At 39.3% G+C, this 15,335-nt stretch overlaps 1 protein-coding gene across 1 annotated transcript in view; it reads right to left on the bottom strand.

Annotated features, from left to right (window-relative positions):
* The window catches only part of znf608 (zinc finger protein 608), a 57,509-nt gene that overhangs the window by 20,315 nt on the left and 21,859 nt on the right, over positions 1-15,335 (bottom strand). Inside the window, 1 exon segment of the mRNA XM_029439685.1 lies at positions 10,528-10,798. Within this exon segment, the coding sequence (XP_029295545.1) occupies positions 10,528-10,798 (271 nt within the window).

Here is a 15,335-nt window from a genome sequence, read left to right as displayed (position 1 = left end):
TTAGGGTTTAAACTCTTATCTGAGAATTGATGACCTTTCAGCCATCTGAAATAAACGTCTCTCTCCCTCTTTTTCTCTCACACTCTCAGACTGACATTTAAAAACCATCAACCTCCGTTTTGTGATGCGCCAGCGGCAACCAGAGCAAATCAAATCCAGGCTGTATTATAGCTTTATAACCAGGTTTGACTGCAACACACAAATTTTTTTTCTTGCTCTTCAATTAAGCCCGATGGACGCCGCCATCACAAAACACTCCCCCACATAAAGTAGAGCTGGGAACACGGCCAAGTGTGTCGCTCAGCTTAACAAAAGGTGCATGTTGATCAGGCAGATTTTAGTTTCATGTTCTTAAATCTCTCAGTTATGAGCTTGATTGGTCAACAACTTAATAATGCTTTGATGTTTGAGCAAATATATTTCTTCATTGTACTAGAGCTACAATGATCTGTCAGACAGAAAATGCTGTTTTCAGCCCCTTATCACAACATTAAACTGTATTTCGTCAAGTGGAAAAATAAACTGGGTTCATTCTCAAACACGGAGGTACTTAAATGAGGAGAGTTTGATAAAAACACACCTGCTCTGACACCTGGATCATTTTACTATCATACAGAAAGATGCATAAGCAGGTTCTTAATGTTCCATGAAAACATCATATCATAAATATTATCCAAACCAGTTTTTTTTTTATCAATTAGCGAAAAACAAAATGTTCTTTCTCTTTCTCACTGCCTCGCCCACCTTTCCTGCCTCCTCACAGACTGCACATAATCATAATCACAAAATCATTTAAAAATTAATATCTTTCTTCATAAGTTTGCAATTCATCCCAAGCTGTTTTTATAGCTCTGTTGTCTAGTCTGTTCATTTTCTATTGATTTGTGATTTTGCAGTTCAAACTTGCAGCTATGTTAGATGAAAGAAAACATATCACAAATGGAGCAAACGCTGCTAAATTCACATGTGACATGCCCATCATCTGTCCAACACACTCTATTGCAGGCCAAATGTCTCTCTCTGCAGGTGTGTGTGCACTGTCTGCAACATTTATTGTGTAGAAAACCTGCGCAAAGTCACATTCTTATCTGTGCAGAGGTCACCGACACTATGGAGCCCGCTGTAGAGAAATCTACACAACCCTGTGTCCTCACAATTAGGCTCATATAGTGAAGCGCAGTATTGTGACGCCAGAGATCAGGGTTCACATCCCGACTCCTGTCTGTGTTCAGGTTTAGGCAACAAAAGCTCTGTGGTTAAGGTTAGGGGAAGATTGTGGTTTCGGTTAAATGTTAATAAACACGTCACTGCATACGTTATTTTTACCTTAACCAAGTGCTTCCAGCGCCTAAATATTACCATAAAGGTTTAATAATGCTGTAGTCACTACCAGCAGATATTGTATAGAAAGATTGGATATTGGCAGAAAACAAACTGAACTAGAACTCAGAGAGCACAAACCTCCGTCACCTGCAACATCTCGCAATGTTAACAAAAGTGAAAAATTAGTGTATCCGTAAAATGTAAGGTTTCTTCCGTGCCCTTCCACCATGTTTCATGAAAAGTAGTTTTGCCGGACTCCTGCTGACAGACAGACAAACAAATCTCCTTGGCAGCACACTTGTAGCACACTTGCAGCACACTTGCAGCACACTTGCAGCACACTTGCAGCACAGAGTAGCAGGACTCAGATTTCACTCTCCCTCCTGGTTGCCTGGCAACTGGTCAGAGCCATAAAAAATAGCCTCACGAAAAAAAAGAAACATAAAACGGTAAATTATTTGTATTTTGTACAGATTAAACTAGCGAGATATAATATGTTAATGATTGAGCTTTAGAGGTGCTGGTAATTGTTACCTTTTAGACAGAGGCTAGCTGTCTTCATGCTAAGCTAAGCTAACAGGATGTAGCTTCATATTTACCGTACAAAGTTATTGATCAGTCTGTCTGTCTGTCTGTCTGTCTGTCTGTCTGTCTGTCTGTCCTTCACATATCTTGAGAACCCTTCATCCGATCTACTTCACACTTGGTGGCTGTATTGCTCGAGACTTAGGACAGTGGTGCAATTTGGGTCAAGCATGTCGTCTGCAGTAGGACTTTACAGGCCATGGCTCTTTGACGGCAGGTTACATTTGCTGCTGGATGCTGATATACTAACGTTACATAAATGCTGATATACTAACGTTACATAGATGCTGATATACTAACGTTACATAGATGCTGATATACTAACGTTACAAAGAGTGTGAAGTTATTTGTATGAGCGATTCATGAGAAAGCTGCAAGCAGCAGTAGCACAGGCCAAGCTATTGTCAAACAGGCATGTTTTGCACTAGTAACATAAATGAGCTACATTACAGTGTTTATTACAGATGATTATTTTGCATGTGTGTTTAGAAGACAGTGATTATTTATAATCCTTGTAATTTACTTCATCTCTGGCATCCAATCAGACAGACAGACAGACAGACAGACAGACAGACAGACAGACAGACAGACAGACAGACAGACAGACAGACAGACAGGCAGGCAGACAGATAGAGTGTAGCTAATCACCATCTGATTAGCTCTCATCAGACTGGTCTCCTGCAGGGAGGAGAGGAGGAGGGGTCTGAAGCTGAAATGGTGGTCTCGTCTTCTTCTTCTCCTTTCTGTCTTTGCAATTAGTATTCTGCTTAATTAACATGCAAACGGCATCTTCTACTCGGATCCCTCCGCCGTCACAAGGAGGGGGCTCTCCAGTTATCCCTCCGCCTCCTGAACATTAGTCCCTGAGAGGCAGGGAGGACGCCTCGGGATGAAAAAAACGCACAAACCGGAAAAAACAAAGCCCTCTCATGTCTCTCTTTGTGTTTGTCGTTCTTTGCCTCTCTTGGACTCTGACATTGTCCATTAAAATGTTCCTTTGTCATCTGTTTCTTTCTGTCTCCATCTTTACATTCCTCCATCTTTACATTCCTCCCCATCTCTCCATCCCCTGGTGGTTTAAAAATATATACAGAAACCTCGGTTGACATTCTGTCCACCTCTCTCTCTCCTCATCTATCCGTCCATCCTGTCAGACTGTGAATCCATTTTCTCATATTTATCTCTCCTTTATCCCTCTTTTGTCCCTCCATCTGCGTACTTGTTCTTCAGACTCTCTCTGTACACTATTTAAGATACTGCATATTAGTATTTGGTAGTATATTACAGCGTATCTCTGTTTGATAATGGCAGTGCATATGTATAACTCCAGATTTATCATGGTATTATTTATGTATCCTGTTCCTCTGCTCCCCTTCACTGATACTGCTGCAGTTTGTTTACCCTCACAAACCTGGAAACACAACGCTTTGATGTTTTCTGTTTGCGTTTATTTACTCCACCGAGCAGGAGATGTGTTCAGTCCTGCTGGTTTGATTGTCTGTTTGTTTCTTAGGAGGTAAACTAGACATTTGTGAACAGATTTGAAACAAATTTTGTGGAAAGTTCGGCCAGGGGCCAACGAATAACTTATTCGTTTTGGGTGTGAATCTAGGGATTTTTCTAAAGGACTAAATGAGGTCATTATTGAACATTTTCACTAATTATTTTAAAAACTACTGCTCTTAAATCTAATCTGTCACTTTGAAAATACAGAATTGAGTTAAAAGTAATTCTGAAATAATAAATAAATTGATTTGTAGATAGTGATGAAAGTGTGTTACTGAAAATAATCTACTAAACATATTCAGCTTCACTTCGTCTCATTACTCATCACATCACATAACCCATGATTGTCTGTCACGGTGTGTGTTTTGATGCCAAATATTTTAAAATGCAAACAACAATTACCTTCATTAGTAGATTTTTTTTTTTTTTTATTAATATTTTTGTTGTTAACATGGCAGTAGATTCAAAGAGTGTGACTCTTCAAATGTCTTATTTAATCTAAATCCCAAAGATATTCACATTTCTATGATATTACACACAAAAGCAGCAAATCCTCACGTTGGAGAACCAGAGAATATTTGGCTTTTTTTGTATGCTGGAATACTGGAATAATTAATCAGTTATCAAAATTGTTGATTGATTTCCTGCTCAGCACTTTGTTTCTTATTATTAAATTCCAGAGAGCTGTGCAGCCTTGGAGGAGGTTTGTGCTATTTTATTTTCATTTCAAAGTAAATGTTTTGCCTGAATACTGAAGCTTCATTTTATTAATTTATTATAATCCACTTTTTGTTGTGTTTCTTTTGTTTGTTTTATCTTCTTATCAGTTTAAGGTTGTCAAGGTCTGCAAGGAAACATTTAACTCAATTTCATTTCAGTGTTTTTACTGAACCGACTCAAATTTATCCACCGTCTGTTTGTATAGAAGGACCCGGAGAGATGGAGAGGGAGAGATGTATTATTCACTGTCTCCCTCTCTGCTCTCTCTATCTCTCGCCCAGGATACATTCCCCTGTGTTGTGCTTGTTTTTCCTTCTTTTCTTCTTTATTTGTGCCTGTGCGGAGTGAGTAGCTCCTGTTAATTAATACTGGGCCGGGATACAAACGCCTCTCCACCAAACTCAACACTCCACTTCAGAGGCTGGCAGGGCGAGATGGGCACAGAGAGATGGGATTATTCATTAGCAGCCTGCAGTCAGGTATTACACCTCCGCTGAGAGGCCGCGGTGCTGAGCGCTGTCCTCGTTAACGGCCTATCAAAGTGCGATGGCGTCAAAACCGGCGGGTGAATCATCAGGCCGTCTGATCCACCGCCTGGTACTCCCATGGTATCATTTTGTAGTGTTGGATGCGCTTCTGGTTCTACTTTTCTTTTTGTTGAGGATATCCACTCATGTTTAAAAATACATTCGACTTTGGTTATTTTAGTTTGGAAAGTGTCTGGAATGAAAAAGATAAGATCCATCTCTCTGTTTTATTGTGGCATATGTTTTTTTTTGTTCTGGCAGAAAAAAAACGTAAGACTGCCTCCATTGTGTTTTAATGACAATATACACCAGAGCAGCATTTTGGGATCTGACACCAGTATCAGTGGGGCTTTGTGTCAGTTGACAAGCATCAAGTGATGCTCAAACACACATGCCACAGCATGTCGTACAGACAAAAGAAGTAGTCAATGTAGATGAACGCTTGTTTCCAAACACGATGTGATTATTAGAAGCTGTTCATCAAGGTAAGCAGGAAGTGGCACCATTTGTCAAGTGGGAAAACAATGCAGAAGAAGAGGGTGCCACAAGACGGCGTAATTACAAAAGTGCCAGTCGAGCCTCAAACGGTGAAATACTATGAGACGTTTTTGTCAGTTTCATGTATTGTAAATGTGAAGAAGGTTACATCAGATCTGTGTGGAGCAATGAGGAGAATAATTTTCATGTCTTCAGCGGAGCAGAAGCTTCAGTGGAAGATGAAGTCACATGCTTCTGTCATGATCTTGGTTTCCTGTTTTATTTTGTAAAGTTCACTCCCCTTGTGTCACTTCCTGTCTGTGTGTTTTCCCTGCTTTTGTGATTGTTGATTTGATCCTCCTGTATCAATTCACCCTGACCTTGTGTCCTTGCCTTTCTCCCCCAGCTGTGTCTCGTTCCCTTCATTAGTTTCTGTGTGTATATATCCCTGTCTGTCTCATTGTTCCTTGTCGGATTGTCATTCATGTTACACCCATGTTTCCCTGTGCTTCCCCGTGCTTCCCCGTGCTATGTCGTGCTACGTTGTGCTACATCGTGCTACGTCGTGCTACGTCGTGCTACGTCGTGCTACGTCGTGCTATGCCATGTCTTCCCTGGTTTGTGATTTCAATTGCTCTACAAGTCCTCTTACTCTGAGTAACATTGCTGTTGTTTAACCATGGGGAGATTCTGTCAGTTGATTTCTTTTTTACCTTTAATGGAGCAACAGTATCCAGGGTAGATGACAATCTGTTGTTTAGATTTTCAACCAGTGAAATTTAAGGAACATGGCTCATATGATCTCATGACGTTAGAGAATGTTTCCTCTGCTGTGTCATCTAGTATTCTTTTTTTTGACTAATGTCTCTCTTTTGGTCTTTGTTAAGATTAGGTTAGCATCAAAAAACACACAGTGATGGTCAGATATTGGTAATTCGATTACTGAGACATTATCGATGTCCAGCCTTGTCATTATCACTAAGTCTAGTGTGTTACGATGCTAATGAGTGGGTTCACTGATATTTTGTTTTAGATCGTAGCTGTCTAGTAACTTTTCAAGTTCAATAGTCTTGGGGTCATTCTTCTTATTCACATGAATATTTAGGTCTCTATGCAGGATTATTCTTTCACATCTAGTGATGCTGAGTGAAATCAGCTCTGATAATTCCTGTAGAAATAGTGCTGAGTATTTTGGTGGCCTGTACAATGGGATTATTAAATGAACTTTAATGTAATGATGAGCAAAGATAGTTCTGCTTTGAGCTCAATAGCAAAATATTCAAATGATGTAAATTCACCCAGGTCAATGTCATTACATACAAGTGAAGCTGATAAGATAGCAGCAATCCCTCCACCTTTCTTATTTTGCCTGACTGCCTGATAGTATTTATAGTTTGGAGGACACGTCTCAGTCAGTGTAGCCACACCAGTAATGTTGTTTAACCAGGTGTCTCAATGCTACTCCACAGAATTTCAACTTCATCCATGTCTGGCGGGGGAGTTGAGGGACTGGGGTCCTTGGTGTGCTCGCTTGTTGTGGCTGGTGCTGTATTAAGGTCACTCGCTCCAGTTGTTTGGATGGAACAGTTTTTCTCCAGATCTGTTGAGAGAAAGTCCATTTCTTCTGGCCTCTACGCTGCCAGAACAGATTGAAGTTGTCAATAAAGTTCACTTTGTGCAGGGGACAGGCAATTGATAGCCACCTGCTGAGCCCCAAAATTCTGCTAAAACGATTCACTCCTGACCTGGCTGGTGGGATGGGACCACTGATAATATGTTTCAATGTCTTTAGAGCCTACAACTTTTAGCAGTTCAGTAAAGTCACGTTTTAGTGTTTCCGTTTCTCCCCATGAGATATAATTTTTCCCAGCATGAATAATAATCTTGTTTACATTTTTGTGGACAGCATTTCTGGATTTTTTTTCTGTTATGTCACAGATCATATCATCAGAGAAGGGAACTTCCTTATCAAGTTGACACTCATTGGCTCTTGATGGCTATAAATAATGGCAGGCCGTCCACCCGTTCAGTGGTTAAATAAAGCTCTCTTTTTTGTTATAATCGTCTTGCGTTCTGCATTTGGGTCCTCACCTTTTCCGCAGTGTGACAGCTTCATTTACTTCATTACCCATTAGCTTAAGGTTGCTCACATTTTTATTTTATCCATACACCAACTTTTCCACCTCATCCAAGTGTGTCATTTCATTACATTACAGGTCACTTAGCAGATGCTCTTATCCAGAGCAACTTACATTGAACTCACTACAGGGACAGTCTCCCTGGAGCAACTCAGGGTTAAGTACCTTGCACAGGGGTTCAATGGTGGCAGCCTGGTATTGAACTCCCAACCTTCTAGTGCTTTGTTTGGAAGTCATACCACTAGCCCACTAGGCCATGCATTTACAGTATATCTCAAAAGTGAGTACACCCTTTAGATTTTTGCAAATATTCTGTTATATCCTTTCAGGGGATAACATTATCCTACTGAAACTTTGATATAACTTAAAGTAGTCAGTGTGCTGCTTGAATAACAGTATAGATTTATTGTCCTTTGAAAATTACTCAGTACACAGCTGTTAATGTCTAAACAGCTGGCAACAAAAGTGAGTACACCCCATAGTGAACATGTCTAAATTGTGCCCAAAGTGTCAATATTTTGTGTGACCACCATTGTTATCTAGCACTGCTTTAACCCTCCTGGGCATGGAATTCACCAGAGCTGCACAGGTTGCTTCTGGAATCTTCTTCCACTCCTCCACAACGACATCACGGAGCGCACGGATGTTGGACACCTTGCACTCCTCCACCTTCCTCTTGAGGATGCCCCACATGTGCTCAATTGGGTTTAGGTCTGGAGACATACTTGGCCAGTCCATCACCTTAACCTTCAGCTTCTTCAGCAAGGCCGTTGTCATCTTGGAGGTGTGTTTAGGGTCATTATCATGTTGGAAAACTGCCCTACGGCCCAGTTTCCGAAGAGAGGGGATCATGCTCTGCTGCAGGATGTCACAGTATATATTGGAATTCATGTGTCCCTCAATGAAATGCAGCTCCCCAGTGCCGGCAGCACTCATGTACTGAGTAATTTTCAAAGGACAATAAATCTATACTGTTATTCAAGCAGCACACTGACTACTTTAAGTTATATCAAAGTTTCAGTAGGATAATGTTATCCCCTGAAAGGATATAACAGAATATTTGCAAAAATCTAAAGGGTGTACTCACTTTTGAGATATACTGTATGAGACATCACGACTCAAGGGGACAGTGGTGCATCCTGATGCTTTGATGGGCTTCAGGGTTTATTCGAGGCACGTCGCGGTAAGTTGTACACCACCTCCTCCGTTGCTTCACACACAAGTCATTATTTGCATTGAAGAGGATGCTCAACAAATGACCAGTGCAACCTGCAAACACCAGACAAAACGCATCAACTGGGAGGGAGTCAATGTCAACCGAGTCAGAGGACAACTGGAGGAAGATCACATCTGACTCCAGAGACCACACGTTACCATCTCCCCCAAAATACACCAACCTGTGCACCAAAATTCCATATTTAAGTCACATTCTACCACCTAAACCAACTCCATCCACTGAGTAGGACTTTGAGACGAGATATCAGCTCCAGAAATACAGAGACTTTTGCTATTGTTTTTCTGGCCAGTCTCATTTGGGAAACACAAAGCAATCCAGTAAACCTGAAAAAGGTGCTTCTAAGGAGGGAGAAATATTTACTCAGCTTTGAGTCCAGACAGACTGTTCCCTTGGAGCTGTCACACATTTGGATGCAGTCCTTGTACAGCTTCTAAAAATGAAAAGTCTCCAATTACAGTCTCCCTTGTTGAATGTATCCCGCAAACAACACGTTCTTTAGTTTTAATGAGGTGAACCAAAACAAAATAGTAAATTTATATAACGCTATTCTAGTCTTAGCGGCCTCTCAAAGCGCCGAGCCAGCATTCATCCATTCACACACATGTGGTTTAGGCTACTACATAGGGTGCACCACAATAACAATGCCAATAACCATTCACACATACTCACAAGGGGAGCAATTTGGGGTTCAGTATCTTGTCCAAGCACCCTCCTACATGTATACTGCAGGGGCCAGCCGCCCAACAATAGTGCAGTGAAAGGCAAGTCTTTCAACACAAAAAAATAAAGAAATTCAAGCTTGAGGATCAGAAAATCTGCTATTACGTTTCCACCATCTTGGCTTTTACTGAGGCTTCACAAAAGTATTTAATTAAGTTCATCACCAGCACAGACTGTGGAAACACTCACACTTTCATGTTCACTTATTTTCTTTTTCAAGATTTTCACTTTGCTAACATCTGCTTAATTCAACACATACCATGTTATTCTGCCTCAGATTGTTCCGTTTTTGAAGACTAAATACTAATACACAAATGTGAAGGTGAAAAGGTTGAAACAATATCGCTACTTTGACATATTAAAGGACATTAACTGCGTTTTTGAATATGTCAGCCCACTGTCCACAAATTACAAATGAATGTCAGCCATTGTCACTGTAATGTTTTTGTACCTTCAATGCAGTCACCGGTCCACTGACTTTTATATCTTAATTTATACTAACACAAACAATTATTACAAAATAAAACACAAACAAAATGAAAATGAAAATGAAGACAGGAAAACGTGAAGAATTTTGGAATTAAAATCCACTTTTTAAGGGGATGCAATTCTTCACAGTGCATCATGTCAGAGTTTATTTTTTAAACAGACATTTGAGGTCAGCCAGGTCAGGCCTATTGTAAATTGGGTTAGTGGATATTTCCTGATTTGGACTGAGAATCAGTTTCCCTGAAAAGCAGTGGCACCAGCTTTTGGGACTGTGTCAGCACCTGTAATTGGATTGGTATTTGAACTTTACATTACAGGTCATTTGGCAGACGCTCTTATCCAGTGTGACTTACAGTGAACTAACTACAGGGACAGTCTCCCTGGTTAACTGCCTTGCTCAGGGGCACAATGGTGGCAGCCCTGGTATTGAACCACTAGGCCACCACCACCTCATCTGAACTGGTTTGGCAACCCAGCATGCCAGATATAAGCCACTTTTTGGGATGATGCTCACCTCACAAATCTGAAACAATACTTTTACTTTCCTTTAAGTTCTTCAAATCAAAAGGTATGCACTATCAATGGGTCAGTTTACTTAAAATATATTTTTTTCTACTTAACTTTAGTGGAATTTCTTTGGATTTGAGTATATTACATTCATCTCAGAAGTCTCATTACATAGATCACACTAAAAATATACAGTAGCTATTTTTTTTTCCTTGTGATTTGCGTTAACCAGCCCTTTAATATTGATACCATAGTGTTCACAGGAGAAGTCACAATTTACTTTAGAAACACTTCTTACCCTCCTCAGTCTCATGCCAGACAATGCCCTCCAGGTTGACGCTGGTCCCGGGCTGGCAGGGCCCCAGACAGGCCGAGTCGCCCTCCAGTGCTCCAGAGACGCTTCCATCCTGCGTGTTGGTGCCTATAGACCTCGTCCTCACCGCCAGCTGCTTGAGGATGGAGTTGGGTAGGGCCGGAGGGGAGAAGGAAAGGGCAGAGGGCAGTGAGGATCCGGGAGCCACGGGGGGGCCTGGAGCAGGGGGAGCTGGCACCATAAACATGGGGTCCACCTGGAGGGAAAAAGGAGGGTATTCATTAAACATTTAGCCATGCATTTTAATTAGGGCACGCAGATTTATCACGCTCTTAGATTCCCCCCCAGCCCTTGACTCAGCAGCCTCGTCAACATGATGGAAGCGGATGAGAAAACATTACTTGGCCCAGTGAATGGAAAGTTTACATTTAATAAACTCCTGGATGTAACTGTTGATGCTCCGTTCTGTGTGATTCCTGCAGCAAAGAATGTTCAAACCATCCGAGAACTTCAAGCTGAAATGTCACCTCAACGCAAAGCACTTAGCAGCTCGGCGCTAGCTAGCACCACCGCTGATACTAAAGTGAACGACCCGTCTCGTAATTTTTTCGATAAGGCGTTCAGACGCAGAATGAGTCTGTCTACCTGAGACACATTAACAACTCCATGACTAAATGTATTGCAATGGACTGCAGGTGGTAGAGGACAGGGGGTTAACAGAGGCTTTACAGAAAACGTCAAAGACACAACTTTTAAGCTGCCACAACATAGGCTATTGTTTATTGTGCAATGAAAGATGTTATGCCCGATTTCAAATTGCAGTTTATGTCAAACTGATGGTCTGTGTTGTCTAAGATGATTGTGGCATACAAGATAGGCTATTGGAGAAAGAGTATTGAAATAAAAGACATGTTGACCAGTTTATAATGCTACTCATTGATTCACTCATCTTCCAAAAATGAATTTGAATATTTTGAAATGCTTCTCACAGCAAATATTGATATATGCGATTAATTTAGATTAATTAATCACAAAGCTTGTAATTAATTAGATAAAAAATGTTAATCGCTTGACAGCCCTAATTGTATGTATGTTTACTTCAGTTCTACTTTGTTTTTGGTATCCAATCTCAGTTCAATTCAAGTTTCAAGTTTTATTTATCCCATATGCAACTTAATTACTCATATAATATCTCACGCATAGTGCAGTAATGCTTTGTTGCCCCCTTAGTGCTTGAAATACAAATACAAATAAATACATACAACGAAGAAAATATATACCAAGAATAAAAGATAATAACAAGAAACATAATATTTGTTTTAAACGAAGATAAATAACAGCAATGATAAGAAAATAACAATAAAGACAAGATAATAACAACAAGAATAGATAATAACAATGAAGGTAAGATAATAACAACAAGAATAAGATAATAACAATGACGGTAAGATAATAACAATGAAGGTAAGATAATAACAACAAGTATAAGATAATAACAATGAAGGTAAGATAATAACAACAAGTATAAGATAATAGCAATGAAGGTAAGATAATAACAACAAGTATAAGATAATAACAATGAAGGTAAGATAATAACAATGAAGGTAAGATAATAACAACGATTATAAGATAATAACAATGAAGGTAAGATAATAACAACAAGTATAAGATAATAGCAATGAAGGTAAGATAATAACAACAAGTATAAGATAATAACAATGAAGGTAAGATAATAACAACAAGTATAAGATAATAACAATGAAGGTAAGATAATAACAACAAGTATAAGATAAGATAATAACAATGAAGGTAAGATAATAACAATGAAGGTAAGATAATAACAACAAGTATAAGATAATAACAATGAAGGTAAGATAATAACAATGAAGGTAAGATAATAACAATGAAGGTAAGATAATAACAATGAAGGTAAGATAATAACAATGATTATAAGATAATAACAACGCAGATAAGAAAATAAGCTATGTTTCATTAAATCTAGTGAAATTTGGGTCCATTGCTGTGCAGAATGCTTGGAGGAGGGGGAAGATGGAGAGATGGTCAAAAATACAAGTAAAACAATTATTAATGTCATTTTATTATTACTGATGTGAATCCAACAGACGTCTGATCATTTGAATGCTGGATCCCACTGTATAATTGAAGGACATTTTAGAAGAGGAGACATTTTCTCCAAATGTCACAGCATTCATTATTATTCTACCCACAGTCTGCAGTTACCGACTTCCTAATATTGAGTGGCAGCTAAACATCTCTCAACTATCCAAACTTAAAAAATATGTGTTTCCATTCTGTCTATTTTAATTCACTGACATCTCTCCATCATGACTGGTGGAGTCTGTAAATGCGAAGATTTCTCACTTGTTGGGACGAATGTTTCCTACCAACATATACATACAGAAGCTGCACATTATAATTAGCTGCCACTTCTGCACAGTGCGTCTTGGCAGATAATAAGGCAGCATTACTGGAGCTCATCCAGTGTGACTATAACACAAAAATGGTTTCTCTGTTGACACGGGGAATGAGATTTGTATGCTTTTTAAGTCTTCTGTGGGGATCAGCTTTTCTAAATTTGGGATCAGCAATATGCAGATCATTTATTGATTTTTGTCATCTAAAACTTCAACAAGACATTAAAGGGAAACCTGGGTCTTATTCTAACATCTTTGTCCTTTATGTCAGTTAATCAATACACATTTTACTCACCACCTCCATTTGGAGAGGCGACTCCTATAGCTTTCCTAAAAACTTTAATGTAACAGACTTTAACTTTTCAAGATCATTTCTGTTAGATTGACGTTTGCGGTCCTTTCCACGAATAACGTCTTTCTCGTTGGAGTCTGCGTTAGCCATCACATATACCAATATCAACAGTCTTAGAGTGAACATATAAAAATATCATGACAAATACCAGCATTTCCCTTTAAAAGTAAGTGTATGCAACTTTTATGGAGAAGTGGCCTCTGTGGCAACATGTTACAATTACAGAGCAATGTGTAAATGTTAAAACTGTAGTATTCAGTGAAGTCACTCATTAATATTATTCGTTACGCAGCAGCATCTACTTCTACTACTAGTCCGCGTTCTCTAAAAAAAGGTTTCACTGCATTCCCTGATTTTGCACCTACAGAGCAAAAGAAGTCTAACAAACAGAAAACACGGAGCGCTGACATCTTGTCACATACAGCGTTACAGTGGAGGAAAGAAACAAAGTACATATACTGAAGTACTATACTTTTATGCCACTTTATACTTCTACTCTACTACAGCTCAGAGGGAAATATTTTACTTTTACTCCACTAAATGTATCTGATAGTTATAGTTACTTTTCAGATTAAGAATTTACAAATTAAACATATGATCAGTTAATAACATATGATTCGGTGTTATAGATTTTAAAGTATATTAAGTTCAAATGTAATCCACCTCCACCAGCTGTAACATTAAAATGTTGCTTACAGGTTAAAGCATCAATAATGTTATTACAATAATTTGATATATATATTATTATAACTCTCTGAAAGTGACCATTCTGCCCAACACTGCATTTCACTTTAATACTTGAAATACAATGAGCTGTTAATACTTTTGTACTTTTACATAAGTGACATTTTGAATGCAGAACATTGACTTGTAACAGAGAAGTTTTAGAAAGCTAGTATTGCTACTTTTACTGAGGTAAAGGATCTGAGTACTTCTTCCACCACTGTTGTTATGGCAAATGTGTTTCAAACTGTTTATGCATCCAGCAGGTACAGAGCAACATTATCATGACATTAAATTGGTGCTGGAATTATTGTTAATAAAAATATGTTTATAGTTTAATAAATGACTGGTTGTATTTCCACCATCTTATTAGAGAAACTGTGCCATGTTTGTAAGTCCTGCCATGTGTGTAATGTTGCATTAGAGTTGACAAGGCAACCCTGTTTCCTACAAAATTACGTTTCCACACAACCCAACTGCATTGCCAATTACATTTCGAGGGAAACGTATTTGCTCCCTTCAGTCGCAGTTCCTGTATACAAAAATAGTTGTGGCTATGACTCAGGAGGTAGAGCGGTCGTTCGATGGACGGCCACTGCGGTCAACATGTCCAAATAGCTCCTGATGGCATAGCCAACAACGTGTGAATGTGTGTGACTGTTTATTGCTCCAGATGAGCATGTGGCATGTGTATAGCAGCCTCTGCCACCAGTGTATGTATGTGTGAATATTGATTTACAGTATGTTGAAAAAGCGCTTTGAGTAGGCAGACAGAGTAGAAAAGTTAAAGATGCAAATTTAAATAAGTCAAAATTGACTCGTCACAGGACACAAACACCGGTATTCTGGTTGAAAGTGCTTGTTTGACTCATCCATCCACCCTGAACCCCAAACCCCTCCGTATAAGCGTACTTCCATGGACTAATAAGTCATTAAAAATGTTAAGTTGTATGACAACATACTTTTTAGGTTACCAGGATGAATAGGCTTAACAGGGGCACTCAGGCCTTGTTCGAACACACTGATGGTACAAACACTCAATGCAGACGAGTGAAAGGACCTGTCATAAGGATGTCTCGAGAACTGATGCTTTGGTAAGTCTATGCCAAAATCCTCAAAATGTGACAGTAGGTACTTGAGACTAATTATGTCCTGGGAACACTAGAAAATTGGTTAGGGATGCAGTAAACTCACTATCGACACGTCCAGGCGACGCACCCTAGTTTCTCCCTGATAATGCAACATTTTGAATAACAAATCCGTGTTTGAAATCTGCAGAAGGA

This window comes from Cottoperca gobio, chromosome 9 (assembly GCF_900634415.1).
Source record: "Cottoperca gobio chromosome 9, fCotGob3.1, whole genome shotgun sequence".
Taxonomy (NCBI): Eukaryota; Metazoa; Chordata; class Actinopteri; order Perciformes; family Bovichtidae; genus Cottoperca; species Cottoperca gobio.
Note: the sequence above shows the minus strand (reverse complement) of the source record. Positions and strands in the feature narration are given on the sequence as shown.